Source organism: Orycteropus afer, unplaced genomic scaffold (genome assembly GCF_000298275.1).
Source record: "Orycteropus afer afer isolate SDZICR_OR568_19922 unplaced genomic scaffold, OryAfe1.0 scaffold00028, whole genome shotgun sequence".
NCBI classification, from domain to species: domain Eukaryota; kingdom Metazoa; phylum Chordata; class Mammalia; order Tubulidentata; family Orycteropodidae; genus Orycteropus; species Orycteropus afer.
The window spans coordinates 9,644,305-9,663,271 of NW_006921615.1; the positions used below are offsets into that span (position 1 = coordinate 9,644,305).

Consider the following 18,967-nt stretch of genomic DNA (forward strand, 5'->3'; position numbering starts at 1 on the left):
AGGCTTAGAAAACCATTGGGGCACATGACAAGAGCAGATGAGCCTTATACTAATCCCTGTGATGTCATACTTGGCAGAGCTGTCTTGGTGATCTGAGAGGTAATCCCTTCTGGATGGCCTCTTCATCCCTCTTCTCTGAGTACTCCAGGCTGCTGTGATTGGGGTGCTGTGAAGCTCAGAGGTGAACTTCTTTAGTTCTTTATGCTACAATCTTCTATTCCTAGAGTCCCCAGCAGCACAAAGGGCACCTGAATTCCATCCCATATTTCTCAAGAGTCACCTCACTGTGGTGTTGACTGGATACACTTACCTACCAACTGCCTCCTCTCTATGCTGTACAGATTAATAGAAAAGATAAGTAAAAGATTTTTCTGTGCTGACTGGCAACTTTTACTACGTAGCTGTCAAAAAATGGTGAGATCTGAGCTTGGATAGCTGGAAAAAGGAGTTCAGGGTAAACTCTCAATCCCCCAAACTCAACAGCTGCAAGTATAAGTAGTGCTTACAGTTTACTGCTTAAAAACTCTTGCTCTGAAGTTGAACCAATATGGGGTCTAATCCGGACTCTACCATTTTACCAGCTGTGTGACTTCAGGCAAATTTCCTAACCTTTCCATTTCTTGACTGGTGGTGAGCGGTGATATTAACTGAACTTTACCTCAAAGGGTGGCTGTGAAGATGAAATAGAACAATGAATGCAAATTACTTAGCATAGCGTGTGGTACAATGTAAGTACCCAATTAATGTCAGCTATAAGGTTGCTATGAATCAGAACAGACTCAATGGCAGTGGGGTTTATTATTGTTGTTGTTGGTGTTATTATTATCAGCATTGAACTTCTCTCTCCAGATTTATTTTGAATGTGAACTCTAAAATATGTTCATAGTTGGAATTCAAAGAAGGAATCCCAGAGGCACAGTGATTAAGCATTCTGCTGCTAACTGAAAGGTCAATGGTTAGAACCCACCAACCACTCTACAGGAGAAAGATAAGCCAATCTGCTTCCATAAAGACTGCAGCCTTAGAAACCCTATGGGGCAGTTTGACTCTGTCCTATAAGCTCCCTACAAGTCGGAATAAACTCCACAGCAATAGGTAATGGGTTGTTGTTGTTGTTGTGTGCCATCGAGTCAGCCCCGACTCATAGCAACCCCTCCTTGGGTTTCTGAGGCAGTATCACTACGGAAGTAGGAATGCCCAACCTTCCTTCCGAGGAGTGGCTGGTGGGTTTGAACCACCAGCCTTCTGGTTAGCAGTCAAGTGCCTTAGCCACTATGCTACCAGAGCTCCCAGGTAATGGGTAGGAACTCAAATAATACTTGATGAATAAAACAATGACAGTCCTTTAATCCTCTTAGAGGTATTTGTATTTTTAATAGGAGCTACTTCTGGAATGAATCTCTGATTAGTAAAATTGAAGAAAAAAACATCAAAGTGCAATATAAATTTGCAAGAACATAAGGGTGGGATTAGCAGAGAGATGTGAAGCAATGATCTGTCACAGGGAGTCTGGCTGTGCCTGGGTTCAGATTGGGCCTGGTGTCTATGCTGTGTGCATTTTTAATATCTTTTATCCTCCCCCTTTTCTTTCTCAATCCAAAAGTTTTCTGAATGTTCAAAATATTTTTCTGATTCACTTCAAAATCAGAGCAATGGACATACATGCGAGCAGCAGGAAAGAGTAGTTCTTTCCTTACACAGAGGAACTGTATGGACAAAGATAGTGGATTTAAGTAATCAGCTTAATTCTATTTTCTTCTCAAATCTGAATACTTAATAAATGCCTATTCAGCAAATGTAATCTGCTTTAGGTAGAGTGGCCTATTAACAGCTTCTACATGTGTTGGGAATGAATGGAGGGCTGAGAGAAGGTTCTAGAGCCCTCAGCATGAGCATGGCTCAGAAAGCAGAGAGCACTGATCCTATTTCTCTGTCCTATTCTCCTCAATCAGGGTAGAGTTCTACATAGGCAAAAGTGGCTGATGTCTTTGAAGCAAAATGGGTTCTCATTTTGCTCAAAATGATGCTCTATCCTCTTCCGGGAGACTTCTAGACCTGCTGGCTTATGATGGAATCCAAACACCTGTTTCTTAAAGCCCACTTATTTCATGGGGATGCTTAGGAGCAGGAAATAAGTATTTGCAGAAGCTTGCAAACTTCTGCAAGAAAAGTGCAGTCCTCCTGCTGCAATTGCAGCAGAACAAAGCCCTCTCTTGTTCTCTCCAATCAAGGGTCAAACAATGTCATATTTATGAGAATGTGAGAGTTAAGAAAGCCCGTGTCTTATTTTTCAGTAATATTTTAGAAAAATAGAAATGCAAGAAATACAGCAGCTTCTTTGCCTTAGTGCAGACCCACTAGGACTCAGTGAGAGGCTTCTATCTCCTAAAAGCAACCTGAATGCACTTCACACTTCAGAGTGACCAAAGCCCGAGTTTTGAATTATTTTGCGAGGGTTGAGATACATTTGTAGGGATCAATCTGTCCTTTCTGGGCCCTCTTGTGAATAATGTTGCTTCTGATGCTTCAATGATGTAAACCAGATGACCAGACTATACCATCAACAGATAGCTGAGCATACAAGAAATTAAAACCCGTAACATGCATCTGGTGCATATTAAAAATAAGCAAATCCATTATTCTAGGCTCAGGTCATAGGTTCCTCCTCCAGGAAATCTCCCGTGACCTTTCCCAGGTGAGAGCCAGAATTAGAACCACAGAATTTCAGAGCTAGAAGGAAACATATAGATTAACCCATTCATCCGGGTCAGAGGCAATCAGGTCCTTGACCAAGGCCTCTAGGCCTGTGGGCAGCAGAATCTCCTGATTCCTGGACCAGTACTCTATGCACACCCCATAACCTTCCTCTGAAGAAGGCTAACAGTTTGCATTGAACAAGAGCACTTTCTATGTGTTATCTGCAAACTCCTTTACCTCTTTGTTCAAAACTGTTTTGCATCTCTCACATATCCTACTCTGACATAATTTATAAGTATTTCTTACCTTTGTAACTAGATACAGGCAGTTCCTGGAGTATGAACAAGACCTGTTCCTAACTGTGTCTGTAAGAATTTGTAGGTAAGTCGGAACATGTGCATTCTGGTGGTGTGGTGCCTAAGGCATTTGACTGCTAATCAGAAGGCTCGCGGTTGAAACCCACCAGCCACTTCTCGGAAGGAAGACCGGGCAATCTACTTCCACAGAGATACTGCCTCAGAAACCGAAGGAGGGGTTGCTATGAGTCGGAATCGACTTGATGGCAGTGAGTTTTGTTTTTTGTTTTGGTGCAAGATAAGGAACACTAGTAGTGCAGTGTTAGAGCATTCAGCTGCTAACCAAAAGACTGGTGGTTTGAACCCACCAGCTGCTATGTAGGAGAAAGATGAGGTGCTTCCATAAAGATTTATAGCCCGGAAATCCTATGGGGCAGTTCTACTCTGCCCTGTAAGGTCAGCATGAGTCAGAATCAATATGATGGCACTGTTTTTTTGTTTTAGCGCAAGAAAAGGCTGGGATCATTTTCCATGATTTAAAAGCTGCATCTGCAGCTGAACACAGTCTTACATATGCACTTGTACTACAAAATTATCCACATACATTACAGAAGTAACAGAAAACAGCATTGGAGTAGCTTCACAGAGACAACCAAACACCTTGAGGGAAAGAATCACTGGGCCTTCAGGGTCAGGACCATAGTCTCAGGGGACATCATGCTCCTTTGGCACAACATAGTACATAAAAATCTTGTTCTACATCCTACTTTGGTGAGTAGCAACTGGTGTCTTAAAAGCTTTCCAGCAGCCATCTGAAGTGCAACTATTGGTCTTCTCTTGCCTGGAGCAAAGAAGAGTGAAGAAAATCAAAGTCACTTGCAAAGAACTAGTCCAAAGATATGATGAACCACAATGACTTCAGCCTTTAAGATCCACAGACCAGAAGAAATAGATGGTGCCTGGCTACCAATGCCAACCATTTGGAAAGGGATCAAAACTGGAGATCCTAGTTAGAGTGGGAGGAAAAATGTGGAACGAAATTCAAAAACACAAAAATGATCAGAATTACTGGTTATATAGAGACTGGTGGAACCCTTGACACTATGGTCCCACATTCTCCTTTGGGCCTGGGAGAAAAAAAAAAAAGCTGCATATGCAGCAAGTGCAGATGACTGTGATGAAGAATTTGTTGAGCTTAGGGGTTTGTTCAATCATTTCTAAGCAGAGCTTTGAACTGGTTCTTCTCAGTTCAGTTATGGCCTATGGAGCTCAAAGATGGTGATGCCCCACTCAAAGATGGTGGCTGACCACACTGCTCTGAATGTGTGTGGCTCTCCAGAGTCCTGCCAATAATTCAATCTCACACATCAGGTTCCTGAAAGGGCTAGCTACTCTTCTTCCGAATCTCCCATTCCAGGGCTTAAACCCATAATCTTTCCTGTTCTGGTTATTGTGACTAATCACCCACATTCTAAATATTCATGTCTGTTCCCGTTTTGCTTCATCAGCCATGATAGGTTCAAAGCCTTGCTTAAAAGGAAGTTGGACCATATGTTGGATGTTTGTAACCCATAGACTGCATGTATTAAGTTCCTTGAGGAGAATAATTTTGTCTTATTCATCTTCAGATCTATTTAAATACATACAGATACAACAGTGCTGTATATATAGCAGGTGATGGAGAAGGCTTTCTTGGATGAATGGGCAAGTTAACAAAAAGTATGAAATTTCCATAACTTGCTATAGAGATTATTCTATTGTCTAGAGACCCAATCATGTTTTGAGTTTTCCCCATTCCTTGTTAATGCTTCAGTATTTAAAATAGCATCAAATACTGTTTTCCTTCAATTATTAATTAACAAATTAATTAATATATTTTTTATAAATAAATAGTTTACAAATATTTATTAGGACTGTGTTAATTCCTTATCTCACTTACAAACATTCATTAAAAGGTAAGAGTCTAGGAGCCAAGTCCATAACAATCAGGCTCTCTATACCACTGTGTCCACTCCCATCAGAATCCAAAGTTGAGGGTTGTGTGTCCCCCTGTGAATCCCCTTCCCACACTTTGCCACCTGAAGTCTTTGGCATTCTGTTCAACATTTCCCTGCTTCCTCCTGAAAAGGTAAGGCAGGAAGATTGAGACAGAGAGGCTCTGGGCATCACATTGGAGGGTGGCTAATGCTATTCAAAAACCACACTGCAATGGGAGGAAGATATAAGCCAAAGGAAACAGAGAAGAAGAGTGGAAAGGAGAGACCACTGTGATCCCCAGCATCTGAGGGATTTGGGAAAAGGTTAGATGGGAGAACCAGTCAGGCATTTGCCTGCCTGTCTGCCTGCCATCCAACCAAGCAACCAATCAGAAGTTAGGAGGGAGCTTCCCAGAGGAACATTGCTACCTGTCCTTTCTACCCTATTCCTTTTGTGTCCCCCTGTGCTGTCCCTGAGAGGCTTTCTCAGTCTGACTGGCCATCCTGAGAAATAAGATCTAAGTATAACCAAAGGCTGAACAGGGCAGTTTCCTTGACATCTTTCTTGGGGTAAGGTCCCGCATTCCCAGCCCTCACCCCCTATATTTCTGCTTTTTTTTAATGCAAGGGCTGGGAGAAGTATCTGTTTCTTTACCTTAGACACACTTTCCTTGGGTTTAGAATGCACAACACTCTCTGGTGACAAAAGTGATGACAATAGCAGCCACAAACACTATTTACTGGAGGCAGCACAAGTTTGTTTAAAACAGGGCAGTTTCCACTCTTAGACTATTGCTGTTGTTAGCTCCACTGAGTTGGCTCCTGCCTCAGGGACCTGATGCACATCAGAATGACATGCTGCCCAGTCTTGCTTCATCCCACAGTCAGTTGGGGATAGGGCCACTGTGATACACAGTTTTCATTGGCTGGGTGTTGGAAGTAGACCATCAGGCTTCTCTTCCTAGCCCATCTTACTTTGGAAGGTCCTTAGTCTAGAAGCACCACTGAGACCTGTTCAGCATCGTAGCAACACACAAACCCCCAATGACAGACAGACAGGTGTAGCTGTGCTTGAGGTGCACTGGCTGGGAATCAAACCTGGGTCCCCTGCATGGAAGGTGACATTCTACCAGTGAACCTTGGTTGAAACCCGGTCTCCAACTCATCCACTACCACCTGTATCGCCTTGGGCAAATTGCTTAATGATTTTTAGCCATTTTTCAACTGGGATCAAAAGTGGGATTTAAAATAGAACTACTTTTTAGGGTTAAGCAATTAAATGAGCCAATACATGCATGTAAAGCTCAAAGAACAATGCCTAATGCAGAGTAAGCTTACAGAATAAGCTCCATTAGCTAGAATACAAATTAGAATAATATTGCTCCAAATAATAATAATGGAAATAAGAACAACATACCAGGCATGCTTCTCAGTGCACATATGGTCTCCTATTTAATACTCACCAGAAATCTGTATGATGTAGGCAGTATTATTACTGTGCACGTTACAGAAAGAGGAAATTGAGGCATGGAGAGGTTAGAAACATTATCCATTTTCCAAGGAACACTCCCTGAATGAACAGTTCTGGGTAAATGTCAAGAGAGCCCTCCTTTCTTTCCCACTGTGCCTGTCCTCTCCCTGTCATCTGGCCTCCCCATGAGTGTTCCTTCTGTCCTCTTGGTTCCCATCTGGAGTTCTTCTTCCTTCCTCTTTCTCCTCCTCAGGTCTTGGTCTCCCTTTACTTTGTACCTTGGAGAAGTGTAGTGGGGTAAAAGAGGGACAGAGAGGAAGATAAAGGGTGCCAGAACACAGGGTTTCAAAAGGAAATGTGGCCAGGGCATTGAAAGCAAACTTTCCCTCTCTCCCCACATCTGCCTACAGGGCCCTGTTAACTTTCAATAGAATATAGACTATATTCTATAGAATAGGATAAAAGCTGTAGGATTGAGGTATGTTAGTCCAGCATGACCAAAAACTAGTCCTGATGAGTCTACTGAAACACTGGGTTTGAGAGGCAGCATTGAAAAATACTGCTCTCTGCTCAGTTTATTATGTGTTGGTGAACTAGAGTGCAGGGGACTGAATTTGTGGTTGCTTCCTCCTCAGAAAGGAGCTCTGGTAGCATAGTGCCTAGGCACTTGACTGCTAACCAGAAGGCTGGCAGTTCAAACCCACCAGCCACTCCTCGGAAGGAAGGCTGGGCATTCCTACTTCCGTGGTGATACTGCCTCGGAAACCCAAGGAGGGGTTGCTATGAGTCGGGGCTGACTTGATGGCAAGTAGCAACAACAACAACAACCTCCTCAGTAGCTAAGAACTGAGTTAGCCACTAACATTGCAGTAATTAACTATTCACTACATCTTGCTCTCTACATTACTTACTCCTTTAATTTCTTAATGTGATTAACTTTTGCATCCATTACCAATCCCAGATATCACAGATTACTACTTTTCTTTTCTCAGTAAACAAAGGCACCTGACCCCTTTTTCCCAAATACTGTTTTTCCCAAATACTCCATATACTGCAGGGCTGTGTTCTCCCTGCATGTCAGTGATCTTGACACTGGGGTTCTTAACCAGAGGTTTTCTAATGTGCTTCTGGGGTTTGTGTCTCCCTGTAATTTTATGAAAAAGTGTGTGTGTGACACACATGCACAAAAAGTTTAAGGACCTCTGATTTATTTATTTAAATACAAGTCCTATTTGAAAACCACTGAGTGAGAGGCCTGGGCTTGGGGCAGTGGCTGTGTGACGCGAGGAATCCACAGCAGAAATTAAAGCTGAGGAGTGATGGCAATGATAAACGGAATGAAAGTGGCTCCTTCTCCCATTCAGAAAAAAAGACACACACACAGACAAGCCAACAAAAGAAAGCCCAACATGCCAAAGAGTCTCTAGTCTTAGCTGTATTCCTGGGCACTGAACATCCTTGCTGGCAGCTGAAACTGAAGGAGGGCTCATGAGGCCAAAGCAAGGAAGCCAGCGCAAGAAAGCAGGCAGATGGAGACCCCCAAGGACCTTCTCCCGTCATAAGAGGCCTAATTCACCTGGACATATGGCTATGGGCAATGAAGGACCCTATTCTCCTGAGCAGAGAGAGAGAGTATTCTTCTATCCAGCCATGCATATTAGTAGCTCTGGGCCAAAGATCCCAGGACTATTCTTTAGTCTATCCTTCCTCTAAGAAACTCTCACCGTGTGCAAGGACATTCCAGCACCATTTCCTGATCTCGTAAATGCTACTGATGTCTCATGCTAACAGCTTTTATCATGGAAATAATCCTGGGGTATGTCAAAAGAGCTTGGGAAATGTGGGTAACAGCACATATCCTTGGTGATTGGTGTTTTGGATCTCCCAACCACACACATTCCAACAGTCAGAGAGCCCTCAACCTGTAATGTGGACACATGCACATAACCTCTCATTTACAGAAGGGATGGAGAACAAGCTGCTAGTTTCCCAAGTAAGGAAACTAGCTGGGGACGCTCTCAGAGGACATGACTACAAAGAGCTTCACTTTCTATTTTCTCAGATTTGCTACACTTTTCCTGCATCAACATTCTCACTAACAACTTCTGACCCAAGCCTGCTCATGAATGGGTGTAAGAATCCTTTATTTAACTCAGGGTATTTATGCACTAAGCCAGAGCCAATGCTGGTAGTTCCACAAGCAGTCAAAACGGTGGCTTTCGACCTCTGCTTATTTTGAATTCAAATTTCTGGTTTCTCTTTCCTTTTTCCTTGGGGTGGGTAAGTGCACACTGTCCTTTCCCTCCCTCTCAACTCCTTTCATAGGCATCTCCTCATTTTCCACCCACCCAGTCACACTTTTTCTTTCTCAGCTACTCCCACACAATAATACTGAAAGGGCACCAGACAGACAGCTAGTGCCTCACCCGGGTGAGAAGCTAGTTCTGGATCGGCAAGCAGCTCTTTTCTGAGAAGAAAAACAAGTACACTTAACTTCATGAAGGAGCTCTGGTGGTGTAGTGCCTAAGGCATTTGACAACTAATCAGAAGGCTGGCGGTTCAAACCCACCAGCCACTCCTCAGAAGGAAGGCTGGGCAATCTACTTCGGTAGTGATACTGCCTAGGAAACCCAAGGAGGGGTCGCTATGAGTTGGATCCGACTCTACGGCAGTGGGTGGTGGTAAACTTTATGAAGCACTCTGCTCAGATGGGCACCCCTCACACTAGGTGTAATAAACTAGGTGACTGTTGTTATGTGCCATTGAGTCGGACCCGACTCATAGCGACCCCTGCTTGGGTTTCCGAGGCAGTATCACTACGGAAGTAGACTGCCCAAGCTTCCTTCCGAGGAGTGGCTGGTGGGTTTGAACCACCAGCCTTCTGGTTAGCAGTCAAGTGTCTTAGGCACTATGCTACCATGAAAAATATTTAAATAGGTCTTATGAAATCTAACAATGTGCCAATATCAAGAGGGCCAAAAAAAAAAAAAAGTTTGAGAATACAGGGATTCAACTTTTCATTCTTTACTTGGGAAAAAACATCCTTCTCAAAACAATGAAATTATGTAAAAAACAGATGTGCAATATGCCTACTTGAAACTTAAGATTTTTTAAAAAAATTATTTATAAGGAGAAGGGCATGAAAATTTAATTTAATGTTCACCTTAGGTAATTTTGTATCTTATTGTTCATAGCAATTACCATAAATCTGCATATCAATAAGCAAGAACAGATGTCAGTTGTTACAAGTGCTTGCCAATCAGGTCTGTTAAAAAGTGACAGATGGGTGGTTATGGAACATTCTCATAAGGCCTATTAGCACATTCGCAGTAAGTGTGTAGTGCGGTACTGTTGGAGATTCAGCTTTTGGAAGAGTGAGGGATCTTTGTGGGTCTCAGATGCACACTTCACAACTCTCGGATCTCCGATGCAAGATCCTCAGAGTCCTACAGATAGTTTTTGCAAATGTCTTCCCTCTTCTCCACTTGTGACAGACATTCTAAGATAGACTTCAAAACGATAAAAGGATAGCTATTTATTTGTGTTAAGCAAGTATTCGTACTCTACAATTTTACTGTTACTTTTTAAATTTAGACTAAATATTCTGGAAGGCAATTACCACCAACGTAACTGAAGTTTTTCCCTCTTCATCAACAGGTACTTCTCTTCAGCTATAACTTCAGAATCTCTATTATTTGTTTAACAATAATTCCTCATCCTAGGAAAATAACTGCCCTAACAAAATACAACCTGCTCCTAATAAATTTGAAATGTTTTCCAGAATGAAAGATGACAGTTTTCCTGTTATTCTCTTTGAATTGCTTCTTTATTAGCAATTTTGGGGTTCTCTCTGCCTTATATATCTAAGGCTCTGACTTGTTTGGTATTTGGCCTGTTGAAATACTTGTGTAGGCGTGTCACTGTAGTTTGGGTTTACGCAAACAGGTCTGAATTTGCTGAGATACAGAGCACTGTTGTTCAAGGTTGGGGCCAATAGAGAGCTCAGGTTTTAGGTAAGGCTGACTTGAATTTAAAATCTGAATCTGCCACTAACTAGGTTGATGACTTTGGGCAAGTGTTAACCTCTCCCAGCTTCAGTTATCTCATCTGTAAAATAGGGTACTAATAAATAGTCTTTATCTCATAAAATAGTTGTGATGTTTGGGAATTCTGTATCCTAATCAATGTTATACCATAGTTATTATAGCTGTGGTCTCACATACTTCACTTTTCCAATTGCAATGTAGTAGCCTGAAGTTCTCGGAAGGAAGATGGGGCAATCTACTTCCGTAGTGATAGTGCCTCGGAAACCCAAGGAGGGGTCACTATGAGTCGGGTCCGACTTGACAGCACATAACAACAACAACAACAGCAACAACTACAACAGCAGCTTGAAGTTGTGGTTTTGTCCTTGGCATACTGTGATGACAATCTTCATGATTATTTCCAGAAGCTTTGTTAAAAAGAAAACTCTGAAATACACTACCCTTCTTTTCCTATCATGAACTTAAGGACCAAAAAGCCACACTTTTCTTCCTTATCCTTCAAGAAAAATCCAGACCCTTAGCCTAAACTCAGATCCCAAGTTTCTGGGATTTCAGAAATTCTCTGAACACATACCACAGCTGAGTGAGAAATGGACACATTTATTAGAAGCTCTGAGAGGGGAAATAAAATCAATTGATTTCAAGGATGCACAAACAGTATAGATAAAAGCAGTCAGCTTATAAAAGTTTGATCCTAATCCATTTTCTGCTTTTAAATCTCATATTTAATAAAGGTTCTTCTTTTATAAAATCATAAAATATGTTTTGAAGTTAATTTTAGTTGGAAGGAAAATGTAAGATTTCTTGGGGGAAAAAAGTATCGCTGATGTCTCCTTCAATTTTATTGATGCAACAACTTAGTACCTTGTTACCTAAAATTTCGTTTTCTGTTTTTCTTTTCTTGGCTTTATTCTCTCCTCAAACAGAAAATGTTTTACCTCATATAAATGAAGCATTTTAGACTCTAGTTATAAATCTCAATCTCCTGAAGGATAGATCATTATGTTTTGAGAGCTGCTCACAACAAAATATTATTGGTTTCCAAAATGGTATTTCACTCTCTTTTGGCGCCAGTGTTCCAAGCTGGACTACTTGAATTTTATATGTGGCGTTTATTATATGCTGCTGTAATATATATAAATTGCATTTGAACTGTGCATGTGCCCACTCTCATTCCATCACAGTATTGATCACTCAACAAGCATTTTTAACATCAGGTGGGGTTTGGACTGAAAGACCTCTTGGACTCCTTCAACCCTAAATACCATATTACCTCTGTTGTATGACTATATACCACATACTATGCAATATGTTTTATATTATATAAGTCTCCCTATTTCCAAATCCTCAATAACTCATTCATAAGAAGATAATGGCATAGTTTACATGTTTTGTGGTTTTTGTGCAAGGTTGAAGTAAAATTCCCTAATTCAAAAACAGCATTTGACTTAAGCTCCACTGGGAATATTTCCAAAATATAAATTTGTGTCTGTTGATTTATAGATTTATTTTTCACTCATCCACTCAAAATCAGTCATGAACATCTCTTCGTGGTGGGCACTCTCGTAAGCACTGAATCTATCAGCTGTCAGGCCATGCCTTCTTGGAGTTCAGAGTACAGCATGGGATACCATGAATTAGTAAGCAGTTACAGCGTTCAGAAAGGCACAGGACTAGAAGATAAAGAAGTGAAGGGCTTTAGGGCTATGCAGAAGAGGGGCACCCCTCCCACATTTGGAGGTGCTGGGAAAGCTTCCTCTAGGAAGTTACCTCTATTACCCATCCAACATGTCCGCTTTATAAGACTGGTTTAGATTACTGACAAAGGAAAAAGTTAAGCCCTACTTTTGAGAAGACAAAAGAGTAGGAGGACATATAATTTTTCTTCATTGGAAAATAAATACTCCAAACCATATGCTTCAGACACTTAGGAAAATGAGACCTGATTATTCATATGAATGAAGGGCACCCTTTGCTGAAACTGCCAACAGATAGAGCTTGACACCCACATCCTTCCTAATCGAAATACTCAAGAGGATGGTAGATAACTGACTTTTCAGCATTTGATTTCATAGCCTGTGCAGTCTGAGAATGATGAATTTAATAGGTTGAAGGTTCAAGAAAGGGATATTTTGGAAAGCCCAGAGCATTTGCAGAATGCCTTTAAATTAGCCATCTGCTCCATAGTCTCCTTATAAGGAGACTTCCAGATACCTTTAGTTTTCCAATGAGCACACAGAGCATGTAAATGCTAACATCCTGACCTGTAGCTAGCAAGACAGAGAAGCACACATCCAAATGAAAAATGACAGGGCACTCTGTCCACTCGGGAAGAAACGCTCGGCAGTTGCCTCAGGACCCAGTGACCTTCTCTGCATAATTCAACAGTGGGAGTGGGAAAGCCTGAGGCATCCTCTAAGGAAAGCCCCTAATTACGGATCTGGGTGGGTCCATATTATTACAAGAAAAAGTAATCTTCCATCAGTGGAAACTGTGACAAATCTCAGCACTGATGTTAGAGCTTGCAAACTGGAGTTTGCTCTCTTTAAGCCATAGAAAACTCCCTGGGTAATTTTATTTCTCTAGTTCCCTGTACAGAACATAAATAATCATTCAATATGATTCTTAGCTCCAAGGCCAACTTCTCAAACTGTATTCATACAGGTAATGATGAATGATTTAATTACGTATCATGTTAAGATATACGTATCTTTTCTAATAGCCCCAAAGCTATGTTACAACTGAACAAGCAGGCAGTGCCAGCAGATTTCAAACTCAAAGACTTCAGCAATTTTTTTTTTTTTTATTATAGGCCAGTATATACTGTCAGACAATAAGTTCCCATTAGCTAGTGAGGCCACAATGGAGGGATGAGCCGACTGACAATCATGGAACACCTACAGCGAGAAACATTTGTGTACTCACTGAAGGTCTTTCAAAATTCATTCAAAGTGAAACAAGAAAAAAAAAAAAAAAATCAAGGCTATGTATTTGGGGAAAAAAAAAAAAAAGAACGACATGGTGGGGTGGGGAAGGGAGTTTTCACAGTGATAAAGAAACCTGGCTTTTATTCTGCACATTCAGATTTTATTTCATTGATTCCGGGTGCCCTTGATTAAAACAAACTCTGTTTGATTCTAATATGCCAAAAATCTGTTCTCCTTGCTCTCTTTCCCCCACCTTCCTGGAATCAAACAAGGAGAAAGCTTTCTAACTGTTCCTCCTGGCAGGTTAATAGGCACCTGTGTTCTGATTTATTGCACACGCTGCCTTCTCTGGCACCATGTTAAGTTAGGATATCAGCATGGAAGGTCACACAGTGGGAATGACCTTTCACTAATCACTGCACCTCAGTTACTACTGGCACAGCTCATTATAAAAAGAAATCCTTCAATGAGCTGGCTTTCAAATACAGTCACACTTTGATTTTCTCGAGAACAAAGATTATGCTTTCACATAAAGGCTTCTCATGCACAATTCTGTCAACTGGGGTACGCAAGTAAAAAGGCATCCTGTTAATTGTCTGTGGTTATCAAGGGATTGCAAAACTGTATCAAAGATAGGCCTGCAATCTTGGCTTTCATTATAGAGGTCAGAACATTTTTATTGACTGCCTATTATTAAAATGTTAGAGGGATGTCAATCAGTTTGGCTGCTCTGGGTATAGGAATCTTGTTGGAAATTCTGCAGCCATCAATCCCATTTTAAAGACACTATCCAGGATACTGTACAAGAACTTGAAGCCCCCTCCTTTCACAACTGTTATGCAAGGTGAAATGTGGATAGGAATCCCAAGGGCTTGGAGACTACTTAAGAGCAGCTGATTCTAATTTTAACACCTTAGAGAGCAAGGGAATGGGCTGATAATTACCCTTTGTTCTCCTTTTCCCCTGTTTCTTTGCCCTTTCAACCAATCCAAAATTCAAACAACAGCCTGGTTAAAGGAGAGACATGCTTTAGGACTTACCAGCCATTTGCTGAATGCCACTGAATGCACCCAGGTTGCTTGAGGAGGTGGCCTGCTGCAGTAGCTGCAAATGAAAGTAAAAGGATCCTGTCAAAACACCGTGGAGATGAGAACAAAGTAACTTCCAAGTTAAAGTGGGGCAAATACAGTTTCCTTCACATTTGTAGTTGACTGCTGCTGCCTATTGATGGACTGAAGGTCCCCAGAGTTGGGGCTGTAAATCCATATTAATGTCTAATCTCTATTAAGAAACACAGACACTGGGGAAACGCAATAACATTACTGCCTTAAAACAATTAATCAATTTACTCGTTTTAACAACCAGGTGTTAAATCTATTGAAACCAACACAGTGTGACTAATTATATCTCTCTGTAGTCTAGTAGTTACCATAACTCATCTTTGTCAATCAAAGTCCATTCTCTCAATCTCTTCTACTTTCCCTCACAGTTCAGATTACTTTATCCTTCATCAGAAGCACATGGATTCACTGATGCTCAGGCCAACAGAAAAATCACAATAACTATACATGAATATAGATATTCACAACTGCATAGTTATAGTCATAACTGTATGATCAGGAAAATAGTCTCCCATTTTAAGATGGTCTTAGTGGTGTGGGGAGCTCTGGTGGCGCAGTGCCTAAGGCATTTGACTGCTAACCAGAAGATTGGCAGTTCAAAACCACCAGCCACTCCTCGGAAGGAAGACGGGGCAATCTACTTCAGTAGTGATATCTCCTCGGAAATCCAAGGAGGGGTCGCTATGAGTCAGAATTGACTCGACAGCAGGCAGTTTGGGTTTTTTTTTTTTTTAGTGCTATGTACATCGAAGGAGCTCTGGTAGCTTAGTGCATTTGACTGCTAACAGAAGGCAGGCGGTTCAAGCTCACCAGTCACTCATTGGAAGGAAGATGTGGCAATCTACTTCCGTAGTGATACTGCCTTGGAAAGGAGGGGTCGCTATGAGTTGGATCCGACTTGATGGCAGTGGGTTTGATTTTTTTTTTTGTATGTATGATGTTGTTGTTGTTGTTATGTGCCGTCGAGTCGGCCCCGACTCATAGCGACCCCTCCTTGGGTTTCCGAGGCAGTATCACTACGGAAGTAGGATTGCCCAACCTTCCTTCCGAGGAGTGGCTGGTGGGTTTGAACCGCCAGCCTTCTGGTTAGCAGTCAAGTGCTTTAGCCATTATGCTACCAGAGATCAAAGTTATATGTTGGATTTTTTTTTTTTTTTTTAAGAAAGAAATGAATGATTCTGTGAAAAAGCTTTTGCATTTTTCCCTAGAGCTTTCAAAAACAAATTTTCCCACACACAATGACTGAGTATGACATGGTAAAAGAATGTGTTTCCTATATTAAAGTCTCCTTGTTTGTCCAATTAAGGCAAACTATAGGTTAATTTAGGTGAGAATAGGAGCCTGCTAGACTGTTTGACTAGACTTACCAATATTCTCTTTTTGGTAGGACAGTTCAATACATCGTTTGTATATGGGGGCAAGCATATGGTATCTTCTATATTCAAATGCACCTAGATACTAAAAGCATAGACCCACCAAATGTATTATTGAAAATGTGTTATTATACTATATGTTTAATAAGAGTAAGATAAATTGACTACTTTAAAAATAGTTTTCATAATGTAATTGAAGTTCTGTAAAACATAATACAGAACACTGTTGTTCCTCTGGGCAAGAAGAGGAATCTTCAGTATAATAAGGAAAAAAAAACAAACAAAACAAAACTCTACAATTGGATATAACTCAAAAATGGGGATCAACTGACTTAACAGCGCAAAAGATAGTGGAATATCATTGGCTGAAGAAATCTAAGTCTTAGGTACAATAAAATTATGGGCTTAACATTAACAGTTACTAAAACCAGAAAAATGTTTTGTAAAGTTCACTCTCACCCCTCTTGACAACTTGGAATATATTACCTAGATATTATATACACACATACAGAGGAAGAGGATGGAGCTAAGGATTAGCAATTTAGAAACAGCAATTTTTTTTTTTTTTTTGCAAAGCAATTAAGAACATTATTTTATTTTTTTCCCCTTTATTTATTTATTTTTATTTGGGTGAAGATTTACAGAGCAAATTCACTTTTCATACAGCAGTTCACATATACTTTGTCTCCTGTCATTGACCACAGTTTACAACAATGCAACAGCTCCCCTCCCACTTCCTCCCCATAGTTACCTCTTCCCAGTGACCATCCCTCCATACTCTCCTGCGCCGAGCTGTCTCCCTGTGCATAAGCAGCCCTTCCTTCTCCCATGATACAAACAGCAATTTTTAAACATCTTATTTGGTTTGATTTTTTGGGTTTCTCATTCTTTCCTGCTTGTGAACCCCTACTCCCTCTTCTTAGTAAATATTTTTTAAAAATTAAAGCTAAGTAAAATTACATTAACTTTTAAGACAGTTTAGGGAATTCCTACTGAAGTAAGTGGTAAATACATGGGAGTGTCATTAAACTATCACCAAGGATTATTTCTTTGGGTAACCACTCTCTGATGAGCCATGGTCAGAATCCATCACTTAATAGAGAGGTACCATAGAGCCAAAGGTTCTTCCAAAGAAATGGATTTGTAGTTTCTGTATCTAAAGTGTCAGGATACTGGGAGAATGAACATTCGAGAAGAAGCAACGGGAATGAGAATAAAGAGATGTACGACATATTCATATATAGGAGACAAGTAACTCAGCGATTGTTACAGAAAGTCACCGCCTATCTTCAGCTTACTGTCACTATCAACAGGACTGCCAAAGGCACAAAGACCAATGCGTTGATGACACCTACAATTTGGGTAAAACATCTGTAAATAGTAAGTTTGAATAGGAGGTCTCTTACTACTTAGTGAGGATGGTATGCAAAAAGTGCTCAACTATACAGTTTCTGTTCTCCATACTTATACCTCCTCCTATACCCTCCCCCCACTCAAGAAGCTCTAGTGGTGTAGTGCCTAAGGCATTTGCCTGCTAACCAGAAGGTTGGTGGTTCAAACCTACCAGCCACTCCACAGAAGGAAGATGGGGCAATCTACTTCCATAAAGATTTACCACTCAGAAACCCAATGGAGTCTCTATAAGTTGGAATCGACTCAACAGCAGTGAGTCTGTGTGTTTTTTGTTGTTGTTTGTCTGTCTATACCCCCCGCCTCCCTGGCACTCAGGGGAAAAGAATATGACAGTCACATTCAGTATGTCTTCTTTCTAAAAGAGTATTCATTTTAACAGGGGATCCAGACCTTAAGCCATTAAAACACCTTTGGATGGTTGTGTATAAGAACTAGCAAATCAGAAGGGATAATGTGGGAAGGGAACAGGGAGGATTTCTTTGCACTCCTAATTACATACCATATAATGACCCACTAATTATGGTACTCAAACAGTTAGCCCTGACTTCCGCTTGTCGAAAGGCAAATAGTAACAGGAGATTCCAGCTACACCAGCACCGTCAGAATGCTCATTTCTCTAGAAGCAGAGTCTTACCGATGAATACACTTTCCAGGAGATCAGAAAAGCAAATAAAGGGACAGGTGCTCTTTTATTTAATTCTCTCAGTGCTCTAAATACCCTTAAAAAAGGATACATAACAAAAAGAGTGAGCAATTTCCAAAGGAAGAAATAGGCTGATAATACAATGTGGAAGAAAAGTGAAGGAAGATAAACAAAGACAGGCTTTACTCTTATACTCACATCTTGAGTGTGTGTGAAGGGTGGGTGGTGACCAAGTAGAAGACTTTAGAAACATACCCAGCAAAGTTAATACTTAGCACTAGTTGAAGCTATAAAAAAAAACACTACTAATTTAGATTTTTTTTTGAAAAAAGTGATATTCAATGTAAAAAGAAAAATGAAGGGATACACACTTAATATTTGGCGTAGATGGTGCCAACGTTAGGAGAGGACAGAAGGAGATCTTAACTATGTAACTTCTATTTTGCCTCCATGTTCTTTATCAAAGTGAGTAAAATTGAAATTGAAAGGAATAGAACATACATGCCTGAGAAGGAACTGAAGACCACAATGAGAGAACATACTAAGAACTAAAAAACATGTTTTATAAATGAAACAACTTGCAGATGTAATCAAAGAAACATGTGCCAGAGTTTGTTGCAAGCCACAGAAGATGGGAGATGTGACAGGGACTGGAGACCATATAGGAATCTTGGTTTACAGAAATGGTGGGGGGCAGCTACAGTCTTAGAAACCCTGAAAAGGTGAGCTTGACATTGATCTCTGATAAAAATTCTGATATACTTAATTAAGCAGATGGTCTGTGAACACTTGAAAAGCACAAGTTTGTGAAAAACATATTACATGGTTAAGCTAGATTTACTTCTTTTATAAGTAAAATTTTTAGAGTGATAGATCATGAAAAATATATGGAAGAACATCTATAGGTTTTACCACTGACAGAATCTCTGATGGTATCTATGAATAAGATAGAGAGATGGCTAGAAGATGACAGTAAACTCAGAAAATTATTTTATCATTAACTT

The 18,967-nt window shown here is 40.6% G+C and overlaps 1 protein-coding gene across 1 annotated transcript in view; it reads right to left on the bottom strand.

Annotated features, from left to right (window-relative positions):
• CELF2 (CUGBP Elav-like family member 2) overlaps positions 1–18,967 on the bottom strand; it is a 446,151-nt gene that overhangs the window by 58,396 nt on the left and 368,788 nt on the right. Inside the window, exon 8 of the mRNA XM_042780234.1 lies at positions 14,454–14,517. Coding sequence (XP_042636168.1) covers positions 14,454–14,517 — 64 coding nt within the window. The remainder of the gene's footprint in view (positions 1–14,453; positions 14,518–18,967) is intronic.